We start from the raw sequence: 19,778 nt of genomic DNA, 5'->3' as shown, positions 1-19,778 counted from the left end.
ACAGGGTTAGCTGATCCCATCTACACAACACAGACAAACATTTTGAAGTCAGTCACTTCTTGACAACTGGGCCACAACCAAGTCCACAATCAGGCTATAATCACCAATAACAAAAGAATGATGGTCCTCCCATCTTTTGGAGTCCTTAGGACAGTAGATGTGTTTCTGGAAGCTACATTTTCACAAAAATAAAAAGGCTAATGGGTTTAGCACAGCATCACTGGTGAAGTTTAACAGACTTAGACACGTAAGGCCAGGCTACGCCATCTAACCCTCAGATGTTAAATCCCTAAATAATACACCCTCCCTTTAGAATCCAAGACATGACTCCTTAGGAGAATGCCACTCAAGTCACTGATTAATTCAGTTCTTAATTCTTGCTTTCACTTTCTGTGGGCACAACAAACTTCTTGTATCTAATAAAAACTCAGTGTAATATGTTATAATGATCATTGAAAAAATCTGGGTGGCTTATTGCCTAGTACATATAGTGTCTGCTATTCCCTTACTTGTGACTTTTGCGTTTCCACCTTCCTTTTACTCACACTAACACAACCCACCTTTTCCCTTTTTATTTCTTTGTTTCTCCACAGTTTTATATGCATCATTCTTGTTTTCCTGATTGTTTCAAAATATACTCTCTTTCTTAATCTGTCCTTTATCTTCTCTTTCTAAATCTCACAGCTGTTTTAAACTATTCCATAATCCTCTTTCAACATACTCCACCCCATCCCACATTTGGCATCTCTTCTAAGATCTTCAGACCAAAGAGAAGGGTTACATTAACCCTACTCTTATATTGTTCTCTCTTTTCTACATTCTTCATATTTTTTCTTGTAAGGACATAAAACAGCAGGAAAGGAAGCAGTGAGAAAATCTAACTGAATATTATTAGCCAATTATATATGATAGACAATGAAAACACATGAAAAAACATGGAAAGCGGGAAGCCAGCATTTAGTTTCTCATTATGCTTTAAAGTCCTCTTGTCCCACTTCCTGGGATTTACTTTGGCCAGTACACAGACCTCTATACATTGTTAAGGTGACATTCTTTTGCTTCAGGAACCTTTTACCCAATATCCCAAGGGATGATGTTAATGCAGTCTAGTATCCACCATGTTTTCAAATAGCTTTATTTAAAAAGTGTCTCTACCAGAGGAAGTTTCACACAGACTGCTGTTTCAAAACTTATTATACATGATGACTTAGTGAGCTAATTATCATCCTGAAGGACCTCATTATTCTTTTTAGTTATGATGAAATACTGACAATACTAAAAACAGGCGTTACATGCTTCTATCCTAATTTGAGGCATTGCAAAGAGGGCTTATTTTCATAAAACATGAAAAACAAGTTCATTTATTTTTTGAAATTGAGAAAAAGTCTTTATTCTGCTGAAGATAAACAGGGAAAGTTGGCTATTTCTGATTCACACCTACACAGCTTTTACAAAAATTTCCTCTCTGTTGGTTTTGCCCATGTAAGATTTATGGCATGGGTTGTTTCTACAAGTGGGGTAAAACAGGAATCCTCAACACAGAAACATCATGGGAGAAGGAAAAAATTATAGTACTGCTTTCCACTGTTCACATCACCAGCACAGACTGGAGGTGGCTACTGAATTACAAGTTTGAAGAGGTGGCTGGAGAGAGGCAAACACAGTCATCCTGTAGGCTTAACTACCTACAGGAAATACATAAAACGTGTGTAACAGGCAATGTGAGGGAAAAGAGGAAAAAAGACCAACACCTCACAAGAAAACGTCTATATATAAATTGGCAGAAACTGAAAAAAACCAAAATAAAACAACAAAACACCCAGAACAGGTTGATACAGAAGTACATGCTGGTTTTTTATGGATGTACCGACTGAAATTGTAGATAAAACAGCATGTATTATGAGATCATTTATAATACACTCTGATAGGATCAAACCCAATTATTCTGCAATAACACTAATACACGTACAAAAGAAAGCCATTGTCTGTGGAGATCATGGCACAGGTGATACATTCATTTCAGGTGAAATGATGATCAGAACAAGATCCACAACTAATTAAGTTTAATCTTTCCTGCCCAAACTCATTACCCTTACTAATGTGGATTTGCATAAGCCAATTCATATTACCTTTCTTGAATGATGCCAGCACATATTTTCTAAGATAAAACTGCTGTAATCATTTGCAAAATCTTGCCATTTTTTTCCACAAGATCATTTATTGTGGCTTATTGGCATCAGTTCCTGGAATAGTAACCCATTTATTGCATTTTGCAGTAGAAATAGAAGATCTATGCAAGGCAAGTTTCCCAAGGAAAAAATCACTTGTAAATGAGTTTTCAGAAGAAATTAAACTGAATTTTAAAATTAAACTCTTTTTTTGAGTTACATATCCGTAACTACAAGAAAAGGGAATTAATAGAAGTCTGTGACAAAAATAAAGGCGAAGAAGAAAAGGAAAAAAAAAAAAAAAGAAGAAAAGTATTTGTAATGGTATGACTTATTAACTAATTAGATGCCTTCTTTATTTATTTGGAACAAGAAAAGTCACAGCTTTTCATAAAACATCACCAGAAAAACTCTTATCAAATTAGAATCCTTGCATCTAAGTATATTAAATTTAATTCTCCCTTTTTCTTTTTTTTTTTTTTTTGTGCAATCTCTTTTTTTTGGTATGGTCTTTTAGCCATAACATGTTTAAAGAATTCCATGCATAAAGACTTCTTTTTTCAACTTCTTAGAAATAAAAAGCATTGTTTAAGAACCCAGTAAAACACAAATAAACAGTATTTTAGTATTATATTGCTAATTTTATTCTTAGTGCAAATTCCAGCTATTTATTCAGTAAGTTTCATAGTTTCTACCTCATCATTATTCTGCATTTAAAATTTTCATATGCACTGAAAATCTCAAAGCACTTGGCAAATTATTGCACACATGGGTGATGTGTGAACAGATTCTGCAAAGTGGCATTATTTCATTCAATAGAGCATACTTGCAAACTACTTCAGTGTCTTTTGATTTGTCAGCAGCTGATCTTTAATATCTGCCTGGTTTGAATACAGCAGTACATCCTGATATCTTTGCCTTCTCTGGGTTGTGCGTGCCAAGAGCAGACCTATCAACACCCTGCTCACCAAGCGTTGTTGAGACCTCACTGCAGCAGCAACCTGAAATTGAATCTGCTGTGCTGACACTGGGATGCCCCCACATCCTCAGTTACCTTTTACCCTCATAACTCAGGTGACCCCTTGCCAAAGCCTGCGTTCTGCCCCTTCTGTCATGCCCACATTTGTTTCCACCACTAACAGGAAGCAGGTTTGAGCTTTCCATTTTCCAGTTTTCCTGACTGTGCAGGATTCTCTAAGGATCAGAGTGATGTCTGACCAAGGCACCACAGGGAAGTATTAACACTTCACCACTAGCTTTGTCCTAAATGCACAGCTGATCCCCTTGGACGAGCTCAGCAGGTGAACCCTAAGGGCTCTCCTTTCCCTGGAATCAAGCCCCAAGAGCCTCACAGTGCCCCCATAAGAGAGAGGCCCACAGCAGTGCCGCTCAGAATGGGTGTACCAGTTCTTGCTGAGATGAGTTGCAGAATGGATATGGATCATAACAGGATTTCTGCACTCCCATACCTGCAATTACTTCTGTAATTTCATATCAATTTCTGTTTCACCTCATACAGAGCTGGTGCTCAGCCTTCATTCAGAAAAGGCAACTGGAATTATGGTCCGGGTATGCTCCTGCATCTTTTGATGAGATGATTTCGAAAGGGGCTTTATAACATTTTCCTTTCTCTTATTCTCTCCAATGTTTTCTTACTTTAAAGACTACCTTTAAATATTTGTACTGACTCCCAACAATAAATTCTTTGGAAATTGCAGTATTCTTACTATGCAAACAGAAAGACTCTTAAAATTGAGTAATACTTGATCCTGAGATGTGTGGAGGTTTACCATAAAAACATCAGCTTGCAAAAGCAGAAGGTTAATTTAACCAGAAAGAAACATGGAAGCCAATTTAGAAAAGAGTTAAGATAGAATTTCTGTAGTGGGATTCAGAATACTGGCCAATAATAAGCATTTTTTCCTTTGCAAAGTTTTGTAAGACTTAAATTAGGTGATGCAGATCCAAAGAAATCCTCATACCTTCAGTCCATGCACATTATCTTTACTGCTACAGTTTTAGCTGTGGTTCTTTGCCAGGTGCTGTTTTCAGAAGCACTGTGCCCCTACAGAACCATCTCCACGGGCACACACTTCATGGGCAGTTCTAGTAGCACCAAGGACATGGAATATTATACCAAACCACTCTCCACCTTAGGTTCATGTGTCCTCATTCACATATGTGAAATCATCTAAACCCTTTGCTCACTATTTGTATTTACACAAAATTAGTACAAGCCTCCAACTGCAGAAAAAAATGAAAAAATAAACATTAGTGTTAATTATCTTTGAACGTTAGCTTTTCTACTTAAGAAGCAGTCACTCAAAATGAATGCTACAATAAAAACCACTCTATTTCTTTTTTTTTCTTGGTTGACTAAACTTACTGATGGCTTAGATTTTGCCTTCTTTTCTTTTCCTTTGTCCCCCTTTTTGTTGCTGGTAAAGTAATGTAAGGTGCCATATTCCATCAAGGCAGCAAACACAAAAATAAAGCAAACTGAAACAAAAAGGTCCATTGCTGTCACATAGGAAACCTTTGGGAGTGACTTCCTAGCAATTGTACTCAGCGTTGTCATGGTCAGCACTGTTGTGATCCCTGTAAAGAAAGAAAAAAGGACAGAAAGAGGGAAATGTATAGGTAATCAAATCATACTGTGACCAAAAAAGGTAATCATATTAGCTCTTAATTCATTGATGAGTCATATAAGGACTGGCCCACAGGAGGGGTCAGTGGGTTCACCACTGATTACATCCACGTACATTGGTGCTATGGCAAGAATCCATCCCTATGGATGCAGCATCCTCCATGGGATCATAGAGGAAGCTGTATTATAAATCTGACATGAAATGTACACATAAATACAGTAGAAAAACAGGTACAAATAAGCACACAAATTTTATAAGCACAAGGAAGTCCCTTCGCTCGAATGATTAAAATGTTAAAAAGGATGCATTCAGAAATAAAAGGTGTATTACTTATCAATGATTTCAAACTTTTGGTAAACAAAAGAAAAATGAATAATGTTTCCAATTGTCTGCTTCTGAAGAAGACATAGAAGATCAAATTTGATGATAGTCACGGCTTTCTGCTCTCATTGTCTAAGTTACCAGATATGCTTTCAACACTGTATCTTAAGTAATAGAAAATGTTTTCCTTGATTCACTTACATACAAGCTAATTAAAAGAACAAATTGTCCTTAATAGCTATGTGTTCAAAATCTCAACTATACCACTTTTCATTAGTTTAGCATTTATAAGGTGTTAACACTTTCTTCTTCTATTTGATACTTCAGGGTGATGCAAATCCATTTACATAGTAGTCCAAAATTAAAGTGTGACCTTTCTTTTGAAAAGCAATACTTGAACACAGAAATAATTTGTTATTTACATGCACAAGATTATTAAAAACAAAAACAACCAAACCAAAACAAACAAACAAACACATTACACCAGGCTAAAATTCTCTATGGCTCACAAATCAAAACATGGAATCATTGGTCCCTACAACAGGAAGGCAGTAGTGTTTTTCCAAGAGATTTCCCAATGACATTACATACCTAAAGGGGCAAACAGATAACCACGGTGCTCTTCAAAAGTTCTTCACTCTCACCAGATACTTTTGAAAATCAACTTGGCATTTCTCTGTATAACTAAATATTTAAATATCTGTAATCACCCCAAATCTTTTGCTCTGGGAAACCACAATCTTCCAGGATCTTCAAATAGATATGAGAGAAAAAGGTCCAGCCTTTTCAGGGTATCAGACCTCAGCACACCCTCCAGGTGGGAAGTGGCACCCACCATTCCCTGTACCAACTTCCGTTCAGAGAGGACAAAAAGAGACACAAATTTTTCCAGCCTTGTCTGCTATGTGAAAGGCAGATGGAGCTGTCACAGGGAGCAAACCTTCAACAGCAAAACAACTACCTGCTATGATAAACCTTGCTTAGTTTTGGCTTTCTTGTATTAATTTCTCTTTCCATAAAATTGTGTTTATTTGACAGGTACTCTCTTTCTCCTTCTCCAGAACATTTGCATGTAAGAAAAGTCATCCTACAAGCTGTGAAGTGATGGCTTTTGCATGTTTACATGAAAGGAGTTCAGAGTTACCTGCAGGGAGCTGTAAATAAGATATTACAAAAGTTTGTATTCCATCTTGGGTAGGTGAAGGCTAGTACTGCTGAAGTGAGAGCTTGAAAACTTCGGCTTAACTGTGACATCAAAGACAGAGTTCTAGGTTCATGGCATATAAAAGTACTTTGTAAAAAGAAAAAACTCAGTACAGAACTAGAAGGATACCAATAGAACACCTTTCTCCAGTTGTAACTATTGTATTGAAACTAGGCAGAATCCACAATGATATTCAATGATTAGTCAGTCAAAGAAATCTGATGAGATTTCTGCATCAAGGTCTAAAACTTTCAAAAGTAATTTTCACTTATTTATTTGTGACTTTAGACTCTCTTCACTAAACTTTGTATCACTTTTAAATAACAAAGTTAGGGTCCACGACTGAGATTTTTCTTCCCTTACCTTTTCATTAGGCTACTGAGCCATGCTTGCTCTTGCTTACTTTCTCTCTTGACTCATTAATCTGACAGGCTTGCTGGTGGTCCAGTTTCAGTGGGAAAGGCAGGGAGCTGAAGTGTGGGCTCATGCTTCTGGTAGCATTTGCTTCTGCAAATGATCTTGTAGGGTGGGAATGGTGTAGGGTGGGAACAATACAACTGATGAGGAAAATTAACTCACATCTCTAACTTCCTAAGATGCAACTCTCAGCTCCTGACCTTTCCTCCAAAATCTGTCAGACTGCTGTCACTAGTTCTTCTATAAGCATCTGTCCCTGCTAAGCTCGAAGCTGTGTCCTGTGCACTCTGTATACCTGTTTATTAGGCTTTATGTGGTCACTGCAACTTTTCTCCAAGCAGCACACAAACCCTAAACAGTCAAATTTAGCAGACTGACACTGTGCTAAACAGGTCAGCCAAGATGACACTAACACAGACTTTGTATTAGAACACAGAAGCTAACACAGAATCCTTGTATTAGAAGTTGCAACCCACTTCAGTACTGTCTGTAATAAAAGCAGGAGTTTTTGTGAATTATAGGCTTAATTTCTTGAAGTGCAACTTTGGTTGCAAATTTTCAGTCATATCCTGGGTCTAAAAGAATAATTGAATCATTACAACCCCCCCAAACACAAACAAACAAACACAAACCAACCAAAAAAAACAATGCAAACAACACAAAAAAAACCAACAAAAAAGAACCAAACCAGATTTTCTCCATTTTTAGTCACGTAGTAATGACTTCATTTGTTCCGTGATGTTAAGTGTCAAACTAATAATTGCCAGATGACACTCCCTGGAGATGATAAAAGATACATACAGAAGAAAAAATGTATTTATGTGAACAACAGCAGACCCACAAGACTTGGATCAGGATTTCCACGCTCAGCATTGCTTCCTTAAACCGTCGAGCAACTACAGCAGGATTCTCCCACTCCCAATGTTGCAGTTCAGGAGAGAGAATGACCAACGGTCATAATATGAAGGGGAATAAACTGTGGTTAATTTACTCCCTGCTGCACATTTGTATTCCTTGAGAGTACCAGATGGTTCAAGGCTGAAAAAAGACATTCTTACCCAGAGAAGTCCTTGCAGGAACTGCGTCCTTATTGATCCAAAATGACACCCATGAAAGAACAACTGTGAGTATACAAGGAATGTATGTCTGAATAGTAAAATATCCCATTCGTCTGCTGAGATCGAAGAATATGGTCATAATAATATAATCACCTAAAAATTAAGAAAAATAATAAAAAATATTTATATGACATCTAATACGGTTTTCGGTTGTATCTTCATCTGTTAGTCTCGATCTAAATAGATATTGCACAAAATAAAACTCAACACTTTGCCTTACCAGACAAGGTATGAGAAATTTCAGTTGTATTTCGTAGCCCCACAAATGCAAACTGATACAATCTCCAGTATTTTGGATCTGCCACTTCAACAGAGGTTTTCTTCCATTTGTATTCAATTTCATTTCTGGGATATCCATCTAGAATGAAACAAAACAAACCAAACATTCAGCCACAGAATGTACCAAAGCATGTTTTCTGATCTCTGAAGTTACTTATAAACTAAATCAGGGCTGTACATACAGTGCATCGGAGACCATCTATGGTCCTTCTGATACACTTTAAATTTAACCACAAAATAAATGGCCTCAATCTTAAGCCTAAGTAAATGTAAGATCAATGAAAAACTGTGTAAATAAAAATGTTAAGAAAATATCTAAGTGGTATTCTCGAACTCCTGTAATAAAAACTGGCTCAGAATCATCACTATTAAAACATGTATGTCATTACATTATCGTTAAATGATCAGAAAGAGCTTAAAAGTACAGACACTGTACAAACAAAGTACAAAACGACTGGACACGGCACTTCATTCTATGGTTTAGTTGAGAAGTTGGTGTTCAGTCTGGACAAGTTCAAATCAGTTGGACTTGATGATACTGGAGTTTTTCTCCAACCTTAATGCAATAGCACACTTGCCTAGGATTTTTTTTTTAACATAGTTTGCATCAAAAAAAATAGAGCCTGAAGGTTGCGGTTTTGCTCATATAAACTAAGTCCCATTGAAAGGAAAAGGACTTCTTGTACTGATTCAACATTTACAGGAGCAAGTTGAGAAGACATCTTATTTTTTCCTTTTAAGTATATCATAGGGAACTAATTCAAAGTTGTCAAGTCTTGCAGGCATAAGAAAACAAAGTTTTTCCAGGACAGTGCATTTCCATTAACTGGAATAGGCACTGTATTAGACTCCTAAGCAAAAAGACTATTTTTAAAGTTGCAAAAAATGCATGTGATTAAACTCATTCATTAGTGTATTAAATAATGCAATAAATCTAGTCAAAACATGAATGGTCAGTTCTTTCTTTTGCCACAAGGCTTTAAAAAGTAAACATTTTCTCTCCTGATGCCAAAATTTAAGTAAATCTAAAGCCTGAACGTAAAGAGGACAAAAAAGTGTTCTACCACATACAGCTTGAAAACTCCAGAGGACAGGAGTGTTCATCCATAGGAAAATTATGAAGCTGAAGATAACATTCAGCATTAATTGTCAACCTAATTAGAAAAGGAAGGTGAAAAAAAAAAAAAAAAAAGAAAATAGGTTATATTCAAGAATTCAGACACTTCAGACTACATAGTAAAAAACATGCACAGAAATAAATTTTGCCAACTAATGGATATTATGAATAGCCTCCTGTGTATCAGAAAAACAACACCCAGCATTAGCACCAAAGAACAAAGCAGGAATTATTAGTGGATGCAACTTGAGAATCTGTGTTGCTTCAATTGATATTTCAAGCTATTTCCTAAATTTCAATTTATTTGGGGGCATCTCTTAGCTCTACAAGAAATAGGGGATAAAAATTAGGGTCTGAAGACAGGGGAAGGAGAGGAGCTTATGATAGCATAAAAAGGAAGTTTTTGCAGAACACATTTATCAAGTCAAAGTGCATTTGGCATCGTTGTATCTAATGGCTTTACATAAGAGAAAAATCATGGGGCACATTGGACTTGCTCTATACTCATGGAAGCAGTTTTGGTGAAAACAGTATTTGGATACGAAAAAGCAAACTATGTTTCTACCTATTTAAAGTCTAAGGCATTCAAATAATTCACAACTTATAAACATTTTAGAACTGATTTAGGACTTATAAATCACTTTCTGCTTTTGAAAATGCTATCACAGATTTCCACAGGACTTCCAAGCAATAAGTGCAAAACCCAGTTCTGCTACCATTCACTAGTAAGCCAAAGTAAGGGCCTAGACTTCAAACTGACTTCTTTGCATTTAAAATACCTCCTCCTTTGTTGGCAACACTGTATATAAAGGCAGAATGTCTTCCAAAATCAGCATTAAAAATTGCCATAATGCTTGCATACTTGACTGTGTGCAATGCTTTCATATTAGAGGAGAGATAGGAAAAGACTCTGAGACATGCTGCCAGATAGTTTTATAAGTCTCTGAACAACGTATTTATTCTACACAAACTGCCACTATGACCTGACCAAAGGTTTATAAGGAAAAGTGTATTTCTTAGCATACATTGTGGGAGAGAGGAAAAAAGACTCTTCTCTACACTTTCAAGCAGAATACTTGCATCACTATGGAGATGCTTTTCCAATTTGTCAACTATGATCTATGCATTTACTGCCTTTACTTTCCACTTTCAGTTTTTCGATAGTTAAACACTCATAGAAAAAGAAAACAAGCTGAGCCTTGTGTTAAAAGCACCACAACTAGATCTGGAATCACTGATGGTGCAATGGGCAGACACGGGCCACCCTCAGAGGAGATTCTGTAAGGCTGGTTAACATTTTCACCACATCTGCCCCCTAAATTACCGACAAGGACCCCACGAATCTGGAGCACTGTCAGATCGTATTATTATTCCTTCAATAAGCCAGATATGAACCTCTCATTGTTGTTTTACCTTAGGTCAAATTCAGGCCATATCTTCACCCATACAGATGTTTGTCTGTTACAGTGTGGGGAGAAAGCCTGTTCTGCTGTTCTGTTACCAGCTCATTGCACTTTATTTCTCATTCTCTGACACAGTAATTCTACCCTATTGCTCTGTGAGGGCTCACACGATTTTTTGCTCATATTTATTTCCTTCTGTTACTTTGAATCTCTTTAGAAGAATTTTTTCATTGAAAATGAATGGACAATGGAAGGGTAAAGTCCAAGTACGACTCTACAATTGCTAATTAGAAAAAACAAAAAAAAATTAGCATGTCAACAGAAGGGGGTCTCTAGAGACTTTTATAAACACCAACTCGCATAATAAACCATCTAAAATGTGCTCTTCAGAGCACATCTCAAATGATGCATACTAGAGAAAAAATTCAGTGAAGAGAATCCCTGTAAAACATTCTAATTCTTCTTACATTTGATACATCAGAAATTTATACATTGTTCATACAACATATACTGCACATGAACACAGCATAAATGATTGAGAAGAAAGTTATTACGAGTGCCACATTTTGTTTTAAATGAATAAATAAACAAATAAATAAACTCTTAAGAGCAAAATCATATTTATGGCATCCTCTGCATAGACTACTTCTTGATCAGCTCCTGATTTATTACAAGATTTGTTCAGCATATTTAGAAAATATGACAGAGATGACCCTAAAATACTTTCTGTAGACTACAGCCTTTCAAGAGCTGTTTGAAAAGTGACTCAAAAATCAGTACAGATAGCCTTAAGCTTAAAAGCAGCACACACATCTCCCATTTGCCAAGCAGAATTATCACCAAAATGTTTGTTTATGCCTGTTTTGGATGAACAGATCTCTTGATTTTAATAGCTTGTGAGCATAAATGTGTTAAGAATTACAAGCAGGACTGGGGCCTTAACTTTAATCAAACTTCTTATAATTTTTATTATTTGAAGCATTTAATATTTTACTTACAGAATATAGTCTGGTGGAAATTAGATTGTGAAGTATTTTGATCAAAAATAATTTATCTGCAATATAAATGACAGACAACCATGATGCTATATACTATATAGCATCCTTTTTTAAATCTTGCCTGTACCTAAATGAGATCAAAATTTACTATCACCTTCAGCTGTCCTTAGGCAATTATCTCTGCATTATATTTCAATACTACGAATTTAATCTTTTTCATGATTGAATTATCTTTTTTATTTTCTTGTTTAATCAATTCCTTGCAAATTTGGTTCATATTCATTATTTTCATATCCCTGGTCATAACAGGGTTTTGGTTATTTTTCAACCCAAATAATAAAAACCCACCTTAGAGTGTATAATACTCTTCCATCATTCCAGATTCGAAGCAAACGATTGGGAGTTGTAATCCAGTGAGCATCAGATTTCCTTGAGTTCCGGAAGAAAGTGTCTGGAATCCAGATTTTTCCAACCATATTGCTATTAAGCATAAGCACCTTCATTGAGCTGTTAAATTTTAGACGACTGTCATACCAAGTCTGGGCAAAAATTATATCTATAGTGTATTCCTAAAAACAGAGAAACAACCATATCTATGTTTATGTTTACCAATGTCTGAAAGCAAACTGTTTTTTGACTCATATATAAATCCGAAGCTGCTTCCTCTATTCTCTTTTGTATTACCATTTGCATAGCAGACAGCAGCCAGTGAACCCAGAATGAGAGACAAAAGATGCACACAGCCTTCTGTCGCTACCTCCTCTCCCCTGACACACACTGATTACTTCAGGAAGAAGATATGTGATGGGAGTGTAACTTGGAGGTTCCCACACAGTGCAATCACCTCTGGGGGCCCTGGACAGAAATTTAAGGGCAACCTTAGTACTTCAGGGTTAGACTATGTTAAGACAGATATTCTGTATTTTTAAGAACCAAACAAAACAAGCTTTCTATGTTTTCCCCCAAACTTTTCAACACACAATTTAACATTTTTCAAGAAATTTCAGATTATGAAGAATTCATGAATATGTGGAAATTAAACATGGCAGCTTGCAGAACTATCTGTTACCATCTGCCTTGTACACCTACTAACATACCCACAAAAGTATACATCATCATAATCAAGAAGGAAATTTCCCTAAAGAAATTCCACTTTACTTATTGAAGCCTCAAGGAAGCTCCCTCTGTAATAGAAAATCAAATTCCTCTGTAGACTTATGACCAGAAAAGAAAGGTGAAAAACAAAATAAATAGATAAATGATAACCCCATTTTATGAAATAATTCTTGACATAGTAAAACTTGAGAGAGATACCAATACAGATGCATAAAAGAATTCTGCTTTTTGAAGAATCCAGCCAGTTGTTTCTGCACTTCAGACAAAGGGATAAAGCAGCAGCTCTCCATGTGGTCAGAGCTCTAGACCATACTCCAGCCTTAATGGCAACAGTCTCACTGCCCGATGGCACATGTGATCTTTCCTGCACAGCTGCCCCATGAGGGCTTCAATGAGCAACTGAGAAGCTCCTCTGCAGGGAAAGAGCTGGAGACCAGGCTGAAACACTTAGTGTTGTTTGTTCAATCTCAGTTACAGGTTGAATGGATAGGTGAAAGCGAGGAAGAGACAGTGTTCACACTCTTGCTTGAGCCAAAGGGTTAAGCTAAGTACTAGCTTACTAGTCAATTACAATGCATAGTGCAATCAATTCTGGTTTTAAATAAAAGCTGAAGGCTTCATTGATTGGAGTGGATTTTTTGTTCATTCTCCTTTTAAGCAATCACAGCAGCTAACTGTACAAGTTACAGATTCCTTGCAAGTTTCAGCAACTGATAGCACCCATCTCTTAAGAAAGTTTGAGAAATTTGGCACTTCATCCTTGAGAAGTACCAAGGCAGATATTCCAGGTCTATCTTAATCTCTCTTAATTTTCCCACGTCTCCAGATAGGAGAAGTACAAATTCAGGAAACAGATATGCTAGAGGGAGGTTTCCTCTTGCTCTGTGATGTATGGCAGATGAATTACCACCTGAACTGTGGTAACTCAGTGTTTTCAAAGCTTATGAACAACTAATGCATGAGGAAAACAGTGGAGAGACAGAGAGACCAAAAATATTATAAAAATGCACTTTTAAGGTGACTTTGTTCTAAAACTCTGCACACTTCTTAAGAGTCAGTGCCATCACAGGAAGATTCTGAAGGGCAAAACAAGTCCTTGACCGATTTATTTTTCTTTAAACAGAACTCCAGATACCTGTGAAAACCCAGGAACTGTTTTAACCTTAAAATTCATCTTTCTGTGCTCATTTGTAGTTGAAAATGAAACTTGCCGTTCTGTAGTATAAAGAGCCCAAGGCAGTGCACCAGAGAAGTGTTTTAATGGGCTTTAATGGGACAGAATGAGCAAAGATTTATGCATTGACTTTACAATACAAATAGGAGAAAGAAAAAAAGAAGTGAGCGAAATCAACAGACATGATGAAATGTACGAAAAGTGAAGACCGTCTGAGTTTGAAGGTGCTATTCTAAGCAGCCACTTCACAGTAGTGATGCCTGGTTTGAGAAGAAAAATTATCAGAGTCATTATAATCAAAGTCACCCAAGCAAGAAAACACAGCTTGTCATAGAATACCAACCACCCTAATAAACTGGAATAAAAAAGGAAGATTATTTTGAGCACAAAAAACAAGGGAACGGCCTCAACGGACTCAGATGCTCGTATTCTTTTACCTTTCAGTATTAAATGTGTGAGTATGTATCCTGTTAAATCCAAACAGCAGCACTGTGCCGGCTACTAAGTAGAAAATTAGTTCTATCTCAGATGAAACCAGCATGTACTAGAGGAGTTCTTTAGAAAACTTTTGGAAAAAAAAGAAAAAAAACACAAAAAAAACCCCAAGAACAATTCTTCACAGTACATTTAAACCTGTTCAAAAATAACCCAGTACACAATAATTTAACATCAGAAAATTAATAACGTCTTGTTTCCAAGTGTCTTGCTGAATGTCAAATGAGATCCAAGTGCTAGCCTCTTGTAACACATCTGAAGAGACTTGTCCTTCATTTATAAGCTCACACTTCTGCACTCAGACATATCCTTCTCCCTCTCCCTCTGGAATCAGCCAACTACAGGCATAATCCTACCACTCATCCCATCTGAAAGACGTGGACTTGCAGCCTCCCTAAAATTTATTTAAAAATAGGTAGAAAAATCACCACACTGTCTTTTCTGAGAGTACTATATTTCTGAAACAAGATGAATAAAAGCCCTATCTTTTTTGAGGGATAGCATAAGCAAGCACAACAGCAACAAGATTTATACAATATTTTTTTAGTGCAACAAATCTTTCTAGCCAACTATCTTGCTTCCCTTGTTTTCTTACAAAATTTAAAATTAACACTCCTATCACTTCTACTAGTCTTTCATGAAACTCACCATTTAATGCCACCGTGCAACCATAAAAATTGGCTTACTACCCTCTCTTTCAAATTAAACTAATGGTAAAATAGCCATGCAGAATAAAGAGGAATCCATCTATGGCTTTGTTAGTCACACCATAACAGAATGCATGCTTATTCATATTTAGCCTCACAGGGTTCAAGAACAATGGCACATATTGGCTCATATTTGGCATTTGATTAAATTGCTGAGTACTTTTTTTTCACAGCTGGCATGAAGTGCCCACCTGCCGAATTATTTACAGATAACTTCAATCCTCCTCCATCTCTTTCCTCTCTAAAAGATTGTAACAACCTCCAAAGGCTGGGAACAGTGTGACTAATCAGAGATTACCATTAAAGGGCCAGGCAGGGTACAAACTGTGACTACTGACAGAGTCATTGCCTGAGTGGAAGTCATTTAATATATAAAAACAATTACTTCAAACAGAGCAGGAACAGCTACTGAAGGGGGATAAATAAAATCCTCAATATGTTTCATTGTCATGAACAGTTCAATTAAAGTCAAGACTTTAAAACAGGTCAGTGAATTGCTTTTTTTATTTACTGGAAAGCTGTGAAAGAAAGAGAGGCAGATATCATCTAATACATTTGTTTCTCTTTCTAAACTGCATCACACAAATTCCAATATAATATCAATAAGGACAGGATAAAATGTAGCAAAAAGAAAAAAAGAATTTCTGGATATTTTGCCTGACAGTCCAACAAGTGATTTGATATTCCACAATAAAAAAATTGTGGAGAAAGCAAGTAACAAGTAGCTAAATTATTGGCTAGATTACGTTAAGTGCAACACATTTTCTTTGAGAACAGGAGAAAGTGGCCTAGTTCTGTTTTCTGAAACAGAAAATCAAGGCAGAGTCCCAAAACCAAACTCAGAACTAAAAAAAAATTGCTGCAAACTACAGACCTACAATGAAGCTAATGACCAGCGAATTTCATAGAAAAATAAACAAAAACATATTCCTATCATTTAATCTTTGCTCAGAGACCCACTCCAGCTTTTCTTCCAGATTCAAGATTTTGTGTGAAGGGCACTTCAATGTTCCTGTAATGACACATTCTGAAATCTGTTTCATATGGAACCCCTAAAAGCAGTTCAACTAACAAGTTGACATGACTTTAGTCAGTTATTTTATCATTATATTCTATTCTGTATTCTAATTTCTTAAACTGGAATTCAATGTCAGTGAGGCAGGGAATTTTTCAGAAAAAAAAATTAAGAAGGGGAAATTAAAGAAAGCATTCTATCTGTTGCATCCCGGAGTTTGGGTTTAGATTAGGGTTTTTAATTTATGTTAAAATAAGTCAAGTTCTGTAATCCCGCGTTTCCCCCGCGTTGTTCCCCCTCGCGGTTTCTGCCCCCATGTTGCCTGCTGCCGGCTCTTACCCCTGTGCTGCTCCTGTAACCACCCTGCCGTCCGGCCCCGGGAAACCCCGTGCTAGCCACACGATCCCGCTCAGCCCGCTCTGGCTCGGCGCCCGCCCCTACGGGGCTCTCTGGTTGGTCGCGGTTGCTGACATCATCGCCACGGCAGCCGCCCCTATTGGGCGGCAGGCCGTGGATCCTCTCGCCCCGCCCCTCTATAAAGCCCTATCCCGCCGGCAGTCAGACGCCATTTTCTCCCATGCGAGTGCCGGGAGCGGTAGCGCCTTTCCATCGAACCGCGCCACGTGACCAATAAACCGTTCCTGCCAAGCACGGAGTAAATGGACAAATTCCTTCCTCTTTGCCGGGTCCCTAGCGCACGGTAACAGCGGTTGGCCAGCCCACGCACCCGAGACACGGAGCCGTGTCCGGGAACCCGCGGCAGCAAACCCCGGCAGCACGTGGAAGCTACGCCACAGCCGGGCTCCCAAGAGCCGCGTGCAGCCGGGGAGAGCAAAAACCCACGCCGCATCTATCAACCTATATGTTTTCACAGTAAGAGGTGTGATTTCATACTAAATACCAATTTAGTATTCTGATGAAAAGATTTTAAAAACAAACAAAAAAAAATCATAGACAAAACCAGTAACCACATGCTTTCCGAAGAAGTAAGCACAAAATAAAGCATTAAGCATTAGCCAATTTATCTTCATTTTCCCAGGGTGGTGCCAGTAGACATTCATAACCTTTACCTTTTCCCTCACTCAAATTTCTTTGGACATCAATAAGGGGGTATAAAGTAATTTATTAAAATACTTAACCTATCCTTGATGTATAACCTCTCTTAACAAAATGTTGAAAATGTGGCTACTCTCCCTCGTAGGTTACTTTAAAAGCCCTTTAAAGAGATTTTTTGAGCTGCTTCAGGGCCAATGATGGTTTCAGAAATTAATCCCCATAACTGAGACCAAAGCAAAAGTAAAAATTTTTGGTTTAGTAAACCATTTTAGTTTGGTCACTAAAGCAATCTGAACTTACTGACCTTAGGGTGAAACCTACTAGATCCAACAGACCACAGCGCTTCTGACACATACCTGTAATACTACATTAATGATACTGCAGCCATGGAAGAGGTGAGGGCTGCAGGAAATGCAGTGAACAGAAGTGCATAGTGTCTGCTTCCAGAGTCTTTTAATCAGTCAGATTGCTGTAACTGTACAGATAATCACACTGGAGGATGCTATGAGAACATATGCACAGGGTAAGTGTGCATAATCATAAGTAAGTGTGCATAAGTAAGTGTGCATAAATCATATCTACAGGTGAGGGAGTACAGAAAGACCAACACAGTCACAATTCAGAAAAAAAATCTCACTCTTCACATCATAATTTGGCATCTGTGCTAATCTAGTCCTTATTTTGAACATGCAAATTGACAGATGCAAACAACAAAGGCAAGACTTATTTCAGTGTCTTGTAGATTATGAGCTATCATTAAAATCTTGCCAATAGTGAAAAGATTAGCTAGAAAAGTAACTAAAGCACTTCAGCAAAATCTATGTTTTTATTTTGTCAGCTTAGATTTTGGTAATTTGAAGAGAGCATAAGGAGAGGAAGTAGATAAATTATATATATAATCTATACACATTCTCATGGTAAAAGTTACATAAAAAGTTTTTATTTACTTTTCAATAGAATATTGAATATTTCAGACAGTAGCTCTCATGAACAAATATTAAACTCTAGAAAGAACTAGAGAACTCAGAACAAAACAATACAAAAACCCACAACAACAACCAAAAAAACCCCAAAAACTGAAACAAAAAACCCAACCAAACATAAAACCCCCACAAAAATAAAAACAAACCAACCACCAAACGTGTAAATACATATATATCAAAAACGCAGGAATAAATATATTAAGGATTTGGCTTAGAGATTGTCAATAGTGATTTATCTGCTCCATTGACTGTACTTTCTAAATTAAGCAGCTACATTTACCTTCCTGTAATTAGAGACACTCTAGACAAAATTGGACTCACAGGCAACTTTAACAACAAAGCCTTACATTACTCAAGCATACACGACTTTGTAGTTTCCATTTATAAGCAAAGGGAATGCTTCACCGTTCAGTATGGTGCAACTGTTTTCAAAGCTAGACTAATTGCAGTTACTGCTCGGTCTTTAATGTAAATGGCTTTCTTGCCATGGTTAAAAATCCCAACATTGATGGCAAACAGACTTATCTATGGCTTGGTTTCTACTCTGCAACTCCTGTAAAATATATGATCTTACATGAAATACAGTATACCTATTTGTTTTTCTAGTTGATGGGGCATAAATCAGTTCCAAACATCAATCATCTGCTATGCTATATAAGGTATATAATACATAAGAGCATGTACAGACATCAAGAACTTCCTAACTCTACTTACTTACTGGTCTTACTGGTCTCAAGAACATAACTTGTTGTAGGGATAAACCTCTGCAATAGAGACACTACTGTTACTCAAAAAGGCAACATCTCAATCAGCATTTACTGTATGCTGTTGAATGACACACTTCAATAGAGCCCAAGAAAAAGTGTTTTAAATGTGCATTCTCCATGGTGGTCTAAATAAGCACCCAGATGTGAAAGACTCAGTGAAATTTAAAATAATGCAAAACCAGAGTAAAATGCAAGCCAAGATCCACAGGCAGTGAAGTTGCATTCACTTATCAGCAAAAGCATATTCCATTTAATAGCTACTTGGTCAGTGCAGTCAGCCCTGCTGCCAAGGGAGCAAAGCAACACTCTTTCCAGGGGTAGGGTTACTTTCTTGGTAAACAGCTTGGAGATGCTGCTGCAGGACAGAGCTTCCAGACTGTTCCCTCACCAGCAAAGTGAACTTCCTGTAGCATGAGCCGTGAGGAGAAAAACCCAGCTATAGCTCCTGGCTTTCAAGAGGGAATGAGGTTCTGTAGTGTCAGCACAGATCCTGACAGCAGCCCTTGTAGGGGCCAGGGAATGAGAGCAGCTTTGGTGGCCATGAAAACCTCTGTGATAAGAGCCACTGCTGAGGTCAGCCCCTATTACAACAAGCTGTGACCAGCTATTGCAACAATCAAAGCACACCCTCTGCCTCTCTTCTCCAAAACCCAGTTCAAATCTAGGCCAGCAGAATTATCCATCCAACTGGAATGGAGTACAACGTATGACTGTATAGACAGACAGAGAAGGAATTAAAGAACAGGTGTGTAATGCTCTTCAATTTATCTTATAGCTGACACAGAGATAAGA

At 37.3% G+C, this 19,778-nt stretch overlaps 1 protein-coding gene across 1 annotated transcript in view; it reads right to left on the bottom strand.

The window, feature by feature from the left end:
• Positions 1 to 19,778, bottom strand: part of GABRG1 (gamma-aminobutyric acid type A receptor subunit gamma1) — a 51,647-nt gene that overhangs the window by 543 nt on the left and 31,326 nt on the right. The window contains exons 4-8 of the mRNA XM_053975776.1: positions 12,022 to 12,242; positions 9,227 to 9,309; positions 8,097 to 8,234; positions 7,817 to 7,969; positions 4,555 to 4,766 (exon numbers count right to left, since the gene is read on the bottom strand). Of these exons, the coding sequence (XP_053831751.1) occupies positions 4,555 to 4,766; positions 7,817 to 7,969; positions 8,097 to 8,234; positions 9,227 to 9,309; positions 12,022 to 12,242 (807 nt within the window). The remainder of the gene's footprint in view (positions 1 to 4,554; positions 4,767 to 7,816; positions 7,970 to 8,096; positions 8,235 to 9,226; positions 9,310 to 12,021; positions 12,243 to 19,778) is intronic.

Source organism: Vidua macroura, chromosome 4 (genome assembly GCF_024509145.1).
Source record: "Vidua macroura isolate BioBank_ID:100142 chromosome 4, ASM2450914v1, whole genome shotgun sequence".
Classification (NCBI taxonomy): Eukaryota; Metazoa; Chordata; class Aves; order Passeriformes; family Viduidae; genus Vidua; species Vidua macroura.
The sequence above is the reverse complement of the archived record's forward strand: the minus strand, read 5'-3'. Positions and strand labels throughout refer to the sequence as shown.